The sequence below is a fragment of the Phocoena phocoena genome, chromosome 3 (genome assembly GCF_963924675.1).
Source record: "Phocoena phocoena chromosome 3, mPhoPho1.1, whole genome shotgun sequence".
NCBI lineage: Eukaryota > Metazoa > Chordata > Mammalia > Artiodactyla > Phocoenidae > Phocoena > Phocoena phocoena.
Genome location: NC_089221.1, coordinates 131275894 through 131290846, shown reverse-complemented (window position 1 = coordinate 131290846; position 14953 = coordinate 131275894). Strand labels below are relative to the sequence as shown.

The following is a 14953-nucleotide window of genomic DNA, read 5'->3' as shown; positions in this document are numbered from 1 at the left end:
GGCATGGGAGAAAGTAGTAGTTACAGATAAAAGATACTTGGGGTTATGTATAGACCCTACAGAAATTTTAATAGAAAATATCAGTACAATCTCATGATGTATTTTATTAAACCAAACAAACAAAAAGCTCTAGAAACATCGACCAATCAAGTAGCAATAAACACTGCTACAACTCAAACTGTGTTATCTAAATACCAAAAACACCACTTCCCCAAAATAGAGGACCCAGAGTTCCTTTAAAAAAATGGCCAATTTCAGATCTGGGACAGGAAATGTACAAGATGAACCAGGGTCCCACTGGCCAAAGACACAACAATTTGATTCAGCATAATCACTACAATAATTTTGAAATAAACAAAATGTTTGAACCTTCAAGTTTGTAATGATATTAAATGATACTAACACAAAAAAAACAAACTCGAAACGCACTGTTCACCTTTGAAGGTTATTAGGGATCAGCTCATAATTTTGAAAACTGGTTAACAAAGGAAAAGATCAAGCACTTATCTGCCCTTCCTGTACAAAGTATATACTTCTTGGTAACCAAATAGTTGATAATGCAAAGTACCTCCTTAAAGAGGTATTCCAGCTAACAAATAAAGACAGATTGACAGAATATAAACATTTTGTAGTCCCTAATGAAGCAACAGACAGTGATTTGCACTTTATATGGCAAAAAAGAGAACCGAGTGAAGCATTAAGTGACATCTGAGAGAATATATCACTATCTATAAAGTATTCTTGATGAGGAGGGAAAAAAAAAAAAAAAAAAAATCAAAACCTGAATCTCATCAGGCTTCTCAAGAACCAATTTACAAAAAAATCTGGAGTACAGAAGAACATGTGAAATGATACCACTCTGTCCTATGGAAAATTCTACAAGATATACAATCTAGCATATTCAAAAAATAAACTGCAAGGAAAAAGAGAGGGAGAGGAGGAGACTTAATAAGACAATAATATTGGTCTTATCTGGATCCTGATTCTCATGAACTACCAAAACATTTTTGACAAGTGGGGTGAATTTGCAACTGATGAGATATTTGGTGATATTAAAGAACTGTTAATATTTTTACATGCAATAATCATATACTGATTATTTTTTTTTAACAGGCCTTTATCTTTTAGACACAGATACTGAAACATGGATGAAATGTCAGATTACCGGAGAGTTCCTTCAAAGTAATCTGGGAAAGGAAACATGAGAAGACAGATGGAATAAGACTGGCCATGAGCTGATAGATGCTGAGGCTGGGTGATGGGCTCATTATACCATTGTATCTACTTTTGTAAATTTTCCACAATAAAGGGATGGGTGGGGGGAGGAGGGAGGGAGAGAGAGAGAGAGAGAGAGAGAGAGAGAGAGAGAGAGAGAGAGAGAAGGGGAAGGGGGAGGGGGAGGGGGAGGGGAGGGGGAGAGAGGCTGGCCAAGCCTTGGAATCTTAGCGTAAGTAATGAGATGAGGACTCTTCCAGGGTTTTCTGCCTTGGCCCAAATTCCAGCTCCTTAATTAAGTAAGGACCTTTCTTTCCTCTGCACCCCAGCCCCAGGGAGGGAGACATACCGCAAAAATGAGTGAAATGTCAGTGGTAAGGGCCTGTACTCGGTGGAAGGACGCAATAAGTGTGATGGGAAGGAAACCGTCAGCATCCATTTTCCGTCGCAGGAAGAAGTCTCGCTCTAAATTGTCCACGCTGAAGTAGTATTCACTAGGTGGAGGGGAGAAGAAGTATGATTGCTTCATCATTTGTGAATATGCCTTCCTTGTTCTGTACACTCCAGGAAGCTCACATAGCCTCTGACCAACCCTGTCCCTACTGTACTTAATAGTCCTAAAGGCTGAAAAGAGATGATGTTATCCTTTCATGGCTCCCTAACCTTGGGTCAAACTTCTCTCTGCCCTTCAGCCTCTTTGTATGACTGACAAACTCCTCATCCTCCTTTAAAACCCAGCCCCAATATTGTTGGTCACTTTCTCTTCTGTTCCTGAGCCACTTATCACACTCTTCTGCAATGATCTACCTCCTTGTACGGCTCCCCCACCGGACTGAGAAACAACATATTAGAGAGGCTAGGAGTTAAGGTTTTGCAAATCAGACAGAAATGGACTCAAATCTGTGCCTTGTCACTTACCAGTTAGGCAAGTTACTGGGCCTGTATGCTCATCAGTAAAAAGGGGATAAAACCCAGCTCATTAAAATTAAATAGACAACCATAGGACTAAATAAGAGAATGCCTATAACACACGGAGCACTGAGCCTCACCAATAATGCTAGCGTTCTGAATGCTGCCATTACAAATAAAGGGATAAAGTGGAGCAGAATCTAGACATTTTCTCTCCTTTTAAAAAAATTAACTAATTAATTTTTATAATAGTAGTACAGCTCTCTCAAGTTACCTTTTTCAGCTCCAGCCAGAGGCAGCAACTGCTGCTAGCACTGGAAGGGCCTGCACAGCCCTACTCTACCAGGCTACCATCCTCAGGCAGCCCCCAATCCTACCCATGTCTCCAGGAGGAAGGCGCCTGTCCACTTACATCTGGCGTTTGATGTAGTCTTTAAGCAGCTCCTGGTCCACGCTGTAAAGCTCAGTGCTGCTGACATTGTCAAAGTAGTAGGTGATGTTGTTCATGTACTTGGGGGTGCGCGGCCCCTCTGCACCGTCAAACTTTCGGTAGCCGAACTGGTAGTCAAAATGGGCTAAGGGGGAAACGGGCGTCATGAGGGAGAGGAGATCCCTGCCCGCCCCCCACCGCACTCCCTCGGACATCCCGGAGCCCAAAGGGGCCTCACGTACTTCGAGTGCCACCCCGGCCGCGTCCCCGGCCGCGACCACGCCCCCGTCCACGGCCACGGAAGGAAGCCCGCGCCCCACCAGCCCCATCACTCTTCACACTCGATGTCTCATCCTGGTCGTGCCAGGCAGGCTCCGATTTGGTCTCTGGTTGCCAGGCTGGGGTGGGGGGGGCCACGGGCACGGGCACGTAGGTGGCAGGCTCAGACCCTATGGGGAGAGGGGGCGCCGGGTCAGGCCTGAGGAGGAGCCCCATGCCCAGGCCCTCCATAGTGGGAGGTGCATACCTTTGATCTCCCCGCGGTTGGCAGGTGTGTGTCGTGGCTCCGGCGGGCGAGTAGGGCGAGAGACCAGTTTCTCTCTGGGCACTTCAGGCTTCATGTCTATTTGCAACGGAACCCACTTGTGTTTGTTCCCTGGAGGACAGCATGGGTACAAGAAAGGCTTGAAAGAGAGATCTCTCCTGGCCATCCCTACCCCCAACACTTCTGTCCCTGTCTGGGGTCTCAGGCCTGAATCACCATCTGGTGACCTTGGGCAAATTCCTTTCCCTCACTGGACCTCATTTTCATCTCTAAAATAAGAAGGTGGTGGACTTCACTGTGATGGACACTCTTGGTCGACTCCTAATAGCAACTTCTCCACCATCAAGAGAACCCCCTCTGGAACCAGACACATGGCAGCCCAGAATCAAGACTGCACCTTCAGGCTCCCTTAGACACGTGCCGAAATTCTGCCCAGGGGAGCTGAGTGGAAGCAGTCAATTCCAGGGTGAGTCCCTAAAAGGCAGGGAGCTACTCCCCCCTTTCCCCATCCTGCTAGGTGGAGTGAGTCATCTGGAATGAGAAGAGCCAACACACAGCAAGACAAAGGAATCAAAGAGCTGCACCTGGCCTACTTCCACCCAGCTCTCAGGTGAGAGAAGTAACCTTCCATCCTGGTCAGACCTCTGTTCCTCTGGATATGTATGAGAGCAGCCAAACCTGTACTCTAGCCATTTCAGCCAGAGCAATGGGAACTCCTGTCTTTAAATGAAATCTAACACGGGACAGCAATACATCAAGGCACACAAAGAACACTCTGAGGCAGAGACCCCCACCCCCATCTTCTGCACTGCTAGAGCCCCAGTGCTGAGGACAGGGCTTACCAAATGCTTGTTAAAGAAAAGGAACTGATGGACAGATAGCTGGAGTGAAGCTTGCTACCCAGTGGCCTACACCCATCAGCCTCCCAAGGACGTCTTGCAGGGGCTCCTGAGGTTGCTCCAGCAGCCCTGGCGTTCCCACATTTCTTGGTTCTGCCCTACCACCTTCTCCCGAGTCCTGATCCAAATCACTCACCTTTCTTCTTCTGCCCGCCTCGCTGGTAGTCCTCATCCCCATTCTTCTCCTCCCCCGATTCATCTGATTTGGTTTTCGGGCTCTCCTTACTATCACTCCCCTCTCCTTTCTCCTGTTCCTTCATGTCCTTTTTGGGTGGCAGCTTGCGGGCAGGCTGAGACTTGTGGGACTGTGGCTGCAGCGGGAAGTAGAGGAACAGGGAGGTAATGTGAGTCTGAGAGCCTCTTGGGATGGGAAAGAAGGGAGCTCCCCATCACTGGAAGAACGGGGTTGAGGAGCTGGAGCATGTGACGGCAGGTTGGGCTGCATGTATTCTAAGGTCCTACTTTCACACCTGAGATGCTTTTGCTGGGAAGAGTTGTCAAACAGGCAGGAGGTAGAGGACAACCTGTCTCTCCAGCTTCCTTAAGTCTACATGACAGAGACAACCCCCAGGGTTGGGGCTGCGGCCTGCAACGGGCAATTGTTTTACTCCCTACAACAGGATCACATAGTTCAGGTCACCTGTGGGACGGAGGAGATGCTGGCCCCTGGTCTGTCCACACCAACTCTATCTGTGAACTAAAGACCAGTGTGGCCAGAGCCAGTGAGGGACCTAGCTGTCAGACCAGAACGAAAGTGCTGGGAAGGAAAGGACTGACCAGGAGTCCATCTTCTGCTAGGGCTCAGGAAAGCTACATAAGCTTCCCCATGACCTGTGGTCTGGAGGCGGGTACCTGGCCTAATGATCACCGACAGGCGATCCAAGTGTAGTGATGGAGATCACAGGCTTTGGAACAATACAACACACCTGACTTCTAATCTCCACTTGGCCACCAAGGGCTAGTAATTAACTGTCCCCAGCCTCAGTGGCCTCATCTGTAAAATGGGAATTACTGAAGGACCTATCTAGGAGTCACTGAGGGTTAGATGAAATGATGAAAAAACAGCACTTGGCAGTCCCTGACACACAGCAAGGGCGCAAAGAATGGTTCTTAGCTATTTCAATGTTGCCCCTATGGTATCAACCACTCCTCTTAAAAAAAACAGAAAGGTAACAGCTGAGGCTCTGAAAGCTTGAGGCCAAATGTGAACATGTAGACAGAATTCAAACCTGCCCATCCCTCCCCACAGACTCACCTGCACACTCTTGTGGGCTATCTCTCCAGGTGTTGGCCAGTTGATTGCATCTCCAAAGTCACCAACCTGCAAGGCACATTCTATGAGGGCTCCAGGGTAACCCTGCCTCGACCATTCAGGCCCTCATCCAAAATACAGCTCCACTGAGAGATCAGAGGCCAAAATCAGTCTGTCCACGAGGACCATCCACAATGTAGAGACCCAGAAAAAGTGCCCCTGCTATTCAGAGAGAACCCAGAAGTACCTCGCAGTCCAGAAGCACTCACTACAACAGAAAAGAGGCTCCCACCTCCAGGAAGTCCCTGCTTGGGTTGCCAACTCCTATTTCTTACCTTGCTACCTTTGCGCTGTTTAGGAACTGCTGCCCTCACCACCCTGGCCGGAGCAGCATGTTCTGTGGGAACAAGAAGGGAGGGAGAGTTACGCAGAGCCCATGGGAGGGGCCCATAACCACCTCCTCAGCCTCATCACTACCCCACTCCACCAAACAACCTGCAGTCTCCCAAAGGAGGAAGACGCGGTGGGGACGGGAAGGACACATGCTCAAACACCTCTTTCTGAAGAAATCATGGCAAGTGCGATCATGGAAGCAGCAAGCAGCCGAAACCCCAAGAACTCAACTCGGAGGACCCTCACAGCTCTATACCCTCTTGTGAAAAAAGGAATTGAGTCCATGCCAGGGTTTGCTCTGTAATTCAGGGCTCCCGAATCGACCGAGATTCCATAAAGGGATCTGAAAGACCCTCTCTGGCTCTAACATTCTAGAAGTCTGTGTGTGAGCAGACTTAGGAAGGCAAGATACAAACCCTAAGTGGGCAATCCAAGGACCTCTTCTAAGCCCCACATGTCAGGGCCAGCCCTGTCCTCAGTGACCTGTGGTCAACAGAAGAGTGAGCCGTTCAGAGAAGATGTGCCTGCCTTCCAAGTTTCTAAAGAAAAAGTGAGACCCCCATTTGACTCAATGGTTCCACCTTTAGGGATTTATCCTAATGATACAAATTAGACAAGTGTTTAGGGTTATGTGCAAAGATGCTGAAAGGGCTATTCATAATTTCAAAAAAACGGAAAACAATACATGTCCAATAGCAGGGAACTGGTTAAATAAAAGTTCAACAACTTTTAGAATGGTCATAAAAAGGTAATGATCTCTACTGATATGAAAAGATAAACACAACAAATGAGAAAAGTTATAACCCTACTTTTGTAAAGTAAATAAAAAACGTATACATACACATACACACAGTAGAAACTCTAGAAGGAGATATAACCGAGTATTACCAGGAGTTAAGTGGTATGTTTACAGTGATTTAATTTTGTTTGGGGTTCTCCAGTAGTTTCAACAGGGGCAGACAGGGATTTTTATTTTTTTATTTTTTTGGCTGCACTGCATAGCATGCAGGATCTTAGTTCCCCAGCCAGGGATCAAACCCACACCGCCTATAGTGGAAGTGCGGAGTCTTAACCACTGGACTGCCAGAGAAGTCCAGGGGCTTTTTAAAAAGAAGAAAAAAAAGGGGCTTCCCTGGTGGCGCAGTGGTTGAGAGTCCGCCTGCCGATGCAGGGGACGCAGGTTCGTGCCCCGGTCCGGGAAGATCCCACATGCCGTGGAGCGGCTGGGCCCGTGAGCCATGGCCGCTGAGCCTGCGCGTCCGGAGCCTGTGCTCCGCAACAGGAGAGGCCACAGCAGTGAGAGGCCCGCGTACCGCAAAAAAAAAAAAAAAAAAAAGAAGAAAAAAAAATTTTTTTTTAAGGCAGTGGCTCTAATAGGTCTGATCCTTCCTACACCTACACTTATTTTTCCAACTTGGCTCTGAAGACCAAGAGTTTCTGAACCCTTCCTCCCCCAGAGATCCACAGGAAAAGATACATATCCTGGGGCTCTGCTCACCCACTGCTCGCCCGTCACTTTGCCTCCATTGTTGGCCAGCCATGCCAGGGGTCAGGAGCTGCCCTCAGTCCCTGAGCAGAGAAATTTGTCCGGCTGGTCTCAGAAGGAATGTTCTATGCCTTGATCAGACGCGTGTTCCCTTAACGAGCAGAGAGAGTCCTTTCCTGAGTCCTAACTGTGAGGCCACTGCATTCTTGGCTTCTACCCCATACCGGAGCCACTGCCCCCTCAAGACACCCCATATGCCACAGGAGAGCTGGGGCTCTGTAACCCAATCCACAGCATCCCCCATTCCCAGTGCTGAGCAGTGGAGAACGAGAAAACCCCTCTCAGTCCCAAGAGGATGAAGCCCTTAGGCCCAGAGAACTACTTACTCCACACTGATTTTCTTGCTAATTCTGGTTTGGCCCAGAGAAAGCTAATACCACCTAGTTCCCTGACTAGGACCAGCAGGGGCAGCCACGAGAAGATCACCTCCCTCAGCTACACACGAGCTGTGACAGCAGTCACTTCTGCAGGGACCCAGCCTCCACACTCCAACAGCACCGCCTGCATGCTACCAGAACGAGAGCACGCCCAAAGGCCTGCAACATCAACTTCATCAACACAAAGTTGGAAAAGAGGATCAGTCAGAGGGCCAGGTGTTCCTGAAAACTACTGGAAAAGGTTTAAGGCAAAGTTTTTCAGGTCACTGTCTATTTCCTCTAATAAAAACTCTTTCAAAACTGCGAGGAATCAGATCCTGTAATCACCCTGCCTGACATTCTGTCCACCAAGATCACCAAGGGACGTGGTAAAGTACTAAAAGTTCAGTCTCCAATTAATGGGAGCGCTAAACTGCCACTGAAAGAGCCCACTGATTCCCTACTCCCCCACAATCCCAAGCTGACCAGGGGAACGTGACAACACGGGGGTTAGGGGCACCCACCCCCGACATAGTCGAAAAATCCAGTCGCACATCATGTGGTGCTGCTTTTACTACTGAAAAAAAACCACATGTAAGTGGGCCCACACCGTTCAAACCTGTGCTGTTCAAAGGTCAACTATATTTTCTATATTGCTTGTTCCAGAAAGATCCTAAAGCTCATCTTTTGGAAAAAAAGCTACCTAGAAGGGCCAGATCTAGGAGGTCTAAGGAGCGGGAAACTAGGGGAGGTTTAGGGGGAGAAAGCATGTGGGTGAGTCAAACTCATCGGGTTGTGGTAAAAAGAACTGGTAAGAGGAAAGGAAAAGCTGGAAATGAAACAGGGATGAGTGTAGGTAAAGTGAGATGGGGCCGGGTTAAGATGGGAGAAGGCCTTGCAGGATGGGGCTGGCCAGAGGGAACTACTAGATTTCAGGCCTTAGTGCCAGGAGAATAGGCGAAGGCCAAATATTTATTGTGGGGCTGGCATCATCTCCTAGAGATGAGTAAAGTATCTAAAAAGACTGAATTTACCCTGATTGCAAAGAACTTCTACCTTGGGGAACAAGGTAATTTGTAGGGGCTTAGGGGCTACATTACTGGAGTTCATACCCACCTGCTGCCATATACCTGGCCATTAGGTCGACCCCCTCGGAGGAGTCCAACCAGATCCTAGGCGAAGTGCCCCGGCTCTGCGCTCTCACTGCGTTGTGTTAGGTGCCCGGTTACTTATCCACCATTCAGCCCACCCCACCCCTTAAGAGCAAGTACCAGGGTGCTTTCATAGCAGTGATCCCAGAGTCTAGCTCAGGGCCTAGCAACACGGCTGACGTTTGTTTAACGAACGGAGAGTTCACACACCCATCTCCTCTAGGATTTCACACTAGAGAAGAAAAGAAGCTTTGCTTTCCAAGTGCTTGTTCCCGAGTCTATGGCCTTAACCCTCAGCCGGAGCCTTCCCCCCCGGCAGAGAAACAAGTATCCTAGGCACTGCTGGATCTCAGGGGAACCCACGTCCCAGCCCTGCCTTGACTCCAGAGGCAACTGATCACCTGAAATCAGTCTTGGGTCCTAGTCCAGACTCCAGTACTCACCAGTTGTATAACCTTGGAGACACTACATACCACCCCCTTCCTGGGGCCTCCCTCACCTTCCTCAACTGAACAAAGGGAATTCACATCTAGAGGTAGAGGGAAGAAAAGGTAAGATCTCAACCAATGAGACTTCTCATGAAAGCAGAAGAGATGCTAGAACAAGCCGTGGTCATAATATTAACGGAGTGAGCACTTACTAGATGCCATGCACTGTTCTAATGCTGAGTCAGTTTCTCTAATTGGTCTCATTTTCCAAATGAGAAAACCAAGGTACACGGTGGAAAGGTCATTTACCAAGATCACAGCTAGCAAGCAACAGAACAGGATCTGAAGCTAAGCAATCAGACTCTAAAGCCTGTGCTCTCAGCCACCTGGTGGACGGTCCAAATTACCTCCTCATCGTGGCCAGTAGGGCAGGCCCTCAATGGCTGGGCTGCAGGATATCATTCTACACACTGGAAAACCAAGGCCCACTGCAGGGAAACCTAAAAGGTCATAGAGCAAGACAAGCGACACTCCTAGGACTGGACACTGGCAACCTGACAATCCCCTCTCCTGCACCCAGAGAGAGGCAAGGGAAATTGCCACCAAGCAGGCCCGGAGGAAGCCCCACGTGTGGCACCCCCCAGTCCCGTGAGGAAAGAGGCATTCAGGCCCGCTTCCCAGTCCCTCCACTTCAGCATCTGCCCCATTGAGGATGGGGGGCGGGGGCGGGGGTAAGCATCCAGCTGACATGGATTCTGCCCCCACCACTGCCTGAACTACAGCCCAGGACCCTCACTGTGGAAGGCAGAGACACCATTTAAGGGCAGGGAGTGAGGCCAGTAGGAGTCTAGATTACATCACCCACCTGTGCCCGTCCCTCCCAGGCCAGCCTGGGGACAGAGTAAGAAAAGCCTGATGTATTTTCAGCTGTCATCCAGCCTGGGGGTGTGGTAGAATCACAGAGGAGGAGCCTGGGGACCCGGTCTTTTCATCCCATCCTCACTGATCCCAACGCCACCCCCACCCCGGCAGGAACACTCTTCTACAGAAAAAAAAAAAAAAAAAATGCTGTGTTAACCATCCTCACCCTCTTCACTGATTCCTACCGCTGCCACCACCTCGCAGAAGCCTGTCTCTATCCAGCCTTCCCACCCCAAGTTCCCCCAGACCTGCAGGTGAAACACGGGAGGGGGCTGAAGGGTGCCCTTATAGAAAGGACTGGACAGAGAAAAGAAACCTTCGGAAGGTCCGCTCATCTTGAGGCTCCGCTCAAAGGAAGCTTCTGAAGAGTCCGCGTCCCTCGGCCTGGGAGAGGAGGGGCAGGGACAGCGGGCTCTGGTCACATGATACCACCTGGCCCAGCCCAGCTCAGGCTCAGGCCCCAGTCAACTATCTATAGCCTGCAGTGACTCTCCCTGCCCCAGACACGGACTCTGCTGTCCTGGGGTGGCTGTGGTCACTCCCACTACTGGTACCAGTCCCTGAAGTCCTACCCCAAAGCTAATTAACTAATCGTCATCACAGCTGAAATATATCAGCAGGCAGTGAAGCCTCTGGCCTCCAAGCACCAGCTCCCTAACGCAGCCTTTCCGAAGAGCACATTTGGTTCTAGTTAGAATGGTAATCGTAATCACCACCTTTTACTGGGTAGTGACTAGGTGCCAAAAACTGGTTTAACTTGCTATGTGTAATTTCACATAATTGTTTCAGAGAGACGTTCCAGTTGTTCGGAAAATGAAATTGATGGAAGAGACTTGCCCAGGGTCACACAGTATGTATTCTGTGTGACACACAGATCTCAGCATAAATTCTTCTCAAGGCCTTCCCTAATTGCCCAACTAGCAGCTCTGGATCAAGTTCTAATTCAGTCTATCACGTGGGATCTTCAGAGTACTCATTAACCCCTGAAATGGTTGCATTTTTGTGCATCTCAACCCCACTAGACTAATCAATTGCTGAGTCCACATACTATCCACGCAAAATGCCAAAGTACTTCACATGCAGTAGCTCATTTATTTTTCACAACCACGCTAGGAGCTAGGAGGCAGGTAAGATGATGAAGACTCCCAGTTTACAGCTGAGGAAAATTGAGGCTCAGAGAGCCCACCTGCCTAGTAGGTAGCAGAGATGGATTGAAACCCAGGTACAGCCTGACTCCACCTTGGGCTTCACCAGCCGGCAACGTGCTGGATGTGTGGACAATGACTGGGAGTTCCACAAGGGTAGGGATCTTTTCTGCGTTTCTCATTGGCCGCTGGAACCCAAGACTGCAGCCTGTACATGGCTGGCCCACAGTAAATATTTGCTGAATTAAGAAATTTACATCGGCATGGGTGCTTCCTGAAGGACTTTCCAGAGCGTTCTTTTCTGGGAAAAGAGGTTAATTACCCCTTTGCATTATGTCTGAACAGCACAGCTCTGCAGCCTGGCAACTGCAACCCCTCTGGAGTCTAGACCTATGCCCTGTTCTCCTTCAAGTTGGAAATCAGTGTGCTTCAACCCAACACCAGACGTCAGCTGTGGAAAACAGAACAGAGAGTGTACAGCAAACAAAACAGCACAGGAACTCCCCAGAGGTCCCAGACTTAAGCCGCCAGGCCCCAGGCTACACCATAAACCACAAGGCTGGCTGGCTGGCATGGCAAGCTGGGAAGCACAGACACCAGCTAAGAGGGCAGCACCCACTCAAGAGCAGTCGCAATGCCACCCATGAACACAAGCTTATGTTGCCAGAGCTTCCGAGTTTTCAAGAAAGGTAGAAAAATAAATTTGATATGGAAGGGAAATTTTCTGCTTTCTAAATATTGTTAATGAATTCACATTAAAAAACAAAACCCGGGCTTCCCTGGTGGTGCAGTGGTTGAGAGTCCGCCTGCCGATGCAGGGGACACAGGTTCGTGCCCTGGTCCGGGAGGGTCCCACATGCCGCGGAGCGGCTGGGCCCGTGAGCCATGGCCGCTGAGCCTGCGCGTCCCGAGCCTGTGCTCCGCAACGGGAGAGGCCACAACAGTGAGAGGCCCGTGTACCACAAAAGAAAAGAAAAAAAACCCCAAAACCTTCTTCAAGCCACATCCAGCTTGTGGGCTCCTGCATGCTCTCCTAAGCGCTGCCTGAGGAGCAGGTTAATCACCCAGCAGCTGGGCCCTGGATTTCAGAGCCAATCCTCAGGCAGGCTGCAATGCTCTGCTGCCCCACTGACTCCACCGTCCTTCTGTGGGAGGATGCTGACATCAAAGCTGGTTTTCCCTTGTCCCTGTGGTCACCCACCACACCCTAGGTAATGCAAACTCATTTTTACTGTCCTAAGTCTAAGGCATTCTCTGCTGCATGAGGCTTCTGAATCTCCAAGAAATTACTGTGGATTATCCCTGTTATTGGAGTGAAGAGGCTGGAAGGGACCTGAGAACTCATGCCATTGTACAGACAGGAAAACTGAGGCCCAGGAGGGACCAGGCTGTGCCCAAAGTGACCAGTGAATTGTTGTGGAGCTGACACTGAACATCGAGTTTCTGCCTAGTGATTCCAAGCTTTTCCCACAGGTCAGGAAGCCAATTTTCTCACTCAACAAAATATGCCCTGTGCACAACTACACGCACTCACAGGCTGGAGGGCAGGGCCTCAAGGACCCAAGCATTCCAGGTACCACTCCCCACAACTACTGAGGGTGCCTATAATAGAGTCCCAGAAAGTCCCCGTTTTTAAGAACGGCTTCTCACACGGAGCTGGGATACATAACAGAAAAGGAGGGGTGCTCTGGCTGAAGTGGATCTGCAAGCGGGGCCCCACTTCCACCAGCGACTTAACTTCTTTGCACTTCTCCAGGGAAGGCTCTTGGCTCCATCTGGAAGACGTGGGGCAGGCAGGCTCTAGAGGTTCTAACCAGCCATCTATCTAGTGTGACAGGTAGGGTACCCTCACTAACCCTCAGTTTTCTGCTCTCTCAAATAACTAGGTCCTAACAGCTCCAGCCCCTGCAGGCTGGGGACACTCGGTAACAGGGAAAACTCCAGCAGAGATGGGAGAGACTTGCCAAGTGTCCCAGAAGCACATGGGGAATTGGAGTTCTTGGGTAAAGACTAGTTCCCCCAATCCAGTTCAGCCAGATTGGCCCTGCTCCCCAAAAGCCGCTGATTTGTCCCTGCTGCTGAGTTTGGGCAAGCCTTGGAGGCCCCTTCAGAGCCACTTATTATACTCCAACTGGGTAAGAAAAGAGCCCTGGGATGCCATGGATATGGAGACAGGCTGCCCCACCAGCAAACTCCCCACCCTTGCTCACTGGTGCCCTATTTCACTCCCTCCCCCTTCAGCAAATGTAGAGGGGATGTGACCCCTACACTACCAACCCCCCTCCCCGCCCCACCCCACCCCAATTAGGCTGTTGGGCTAAGAGGCAGGACAGAGCAGCTGTTAACAGCATAGACTCTGGAGTCCACGTGAGAATGCTCTAACAACCAGCTGCCATCAAACAAGTAACTCATAAGGCCAGGGGAGATGGTCTTATCTGACCAACTCCTCATGCAGCTTGTAACTCGATAGGCATTAACAGGGCCACAGAGGAATGAAAGCCAAGCAAGCAGGTTCATCAGGAGGCAGAAAGGCACCCTGCATGGAAGATCCTAGAGTAAGACTTAACCTCTCATTTTCTGAAACTATGATAGGGGTTCAGGGTGGCTGCTAGGTAACAGGATTGTTTAAGAGCTTAAATATGGGCAGAGTTAAACAGAAAACTACCATAAATGCATTACAGTTATTTTTTTAAATCTCTTTGAATCAATTCTTGAATCTGTCCGGTGCTTTACAAAAATTTTTAAGAAGGATTACAGTTGCCAGATTTAGTGAATTTCAGATAAACAACACTAATTTTTTAGATTATGTCCCACGTAATATTTGGGACACCTTATACTAAAAAAATTATTTGCTGCTTACCTGAAAATCAAATTTAACTGGGCATGGTGTATTTTTTTTTTAAAACATCTTTATTGGGGTATAATTGCTTTACAACGGTGTGTTAGTTTCTGCTTTATAACAAAGTGAATCAGCTATACATATACATATGTTCCCATACGTCTTCCCTCTTGCGTCTCCCTCCCTCCCACTCTCCCCATCCCACCCCTCCAGGCTGTCACAAAGCCCCGAGCTAATATCCCTGTGCCTTGCGGCTGCTTCCCCCCAGCTATCTACCTTACTACGTTTGTTAGTGTGTATATGTCCATGACTCTCTCTCGCCCTGTCAAAACTCACCCTTCCCCCTCCCCATATCCTCAAGTCCGTTCTCCAGTAGGTCTGCGTCTTTATTCCTGTCTTACCCCTAGGTTCTTCATGAGATTTTTTTCCCTTAAATTCCATATATATGTGTTAGCATACGGTATTTGTCTTTTTCTTTCTGACTTACTTCACTCTGTATGACAGACTCTAGGTCTATCCATCTCATTACAAATAGCTCAATTTCATTTCTTTTTAAGGCTGAGTAATATTCCATTGTGTATATGTGCATGGTGTATTTTTAATTGCTCAATCTGGCCACAGTAGGAAGGAAGGACCATTGCCCCATGTTCCATGACAGTGAGTCAGTGTCCAGAGCACGGGGCTAGGAGCCGGGAGACTGACGCCAGTCCTGGTGCCAGCACTACAGCCCTTGCTGTTGGAGCTTGGAAGAATTCCCCTCTGGGTGCCTTCAGTTTCTCTACTCAGAGGTCTGTTCTTGGGGTGTGGGGATCTTGTCATCTTCAGTCCTAACGCCCTTTAATTCTACCCTCACACTCACTGATCACCCTAACCACAACCTTAGATGAAACCAGCTTTCCAGGGGTACAAGCTACCTCTGAAACTA

At 49.1% G+C, this 14953-nt stretch overlaps 1 protein-coding gene across 6 annotated transcripts in view; it reads right to left on the bottom strand.

The window, feature by feature from the left end:
• LARP1 (La ribonucleoprotein 1, translational regulator) overlaps positions 1 to 14953 on the bottom strand; it is an 87292-nt gene that overhangs the window by 14538 nt on the left and 57801 nt on the right. For 3 of the 6 annotated variants that reach the window (XM_065873215.1, XM_065873212.1, XM_065873210.1), the window contains 7 exons: positions 5585 to 5646; positions 5253 to 5318; positions 4134 to 4308; positions 3081 to 3209; positions 2797 to 3003; positions 2537 to 2699; positions 1565 to 1709 (listed from right to left, as the gene is read on the bottom strand). In XM_065873215.1, the coding sequence (XP_065729287.1) occupies positions 1565 to 1709; positions 2537 to 2699; positions 2797 to 3003; positions 3081 to 3209; positions 4134 to 4257 (768 nt within the window). In that variant the 5' untranslated portion in view covers positions 4258 to 4308; positions 5253 to 5318; positions 5585 to 5646. Of the gene's footprint in view, positions 1 to 1564; positions 1710 to 2536; positions 2700 to 2796; positions 3004 to 3080; positions 3210 to 4133; positions 4309 to 5252; positions 5319 to 5584; positions 5647 to 14953 lie in introns of those variants that run through there. The other 3 variants (XM_065873216.1, XM_065873211.1, XM_065873214.1) reach the window with 3 other exon arrangements.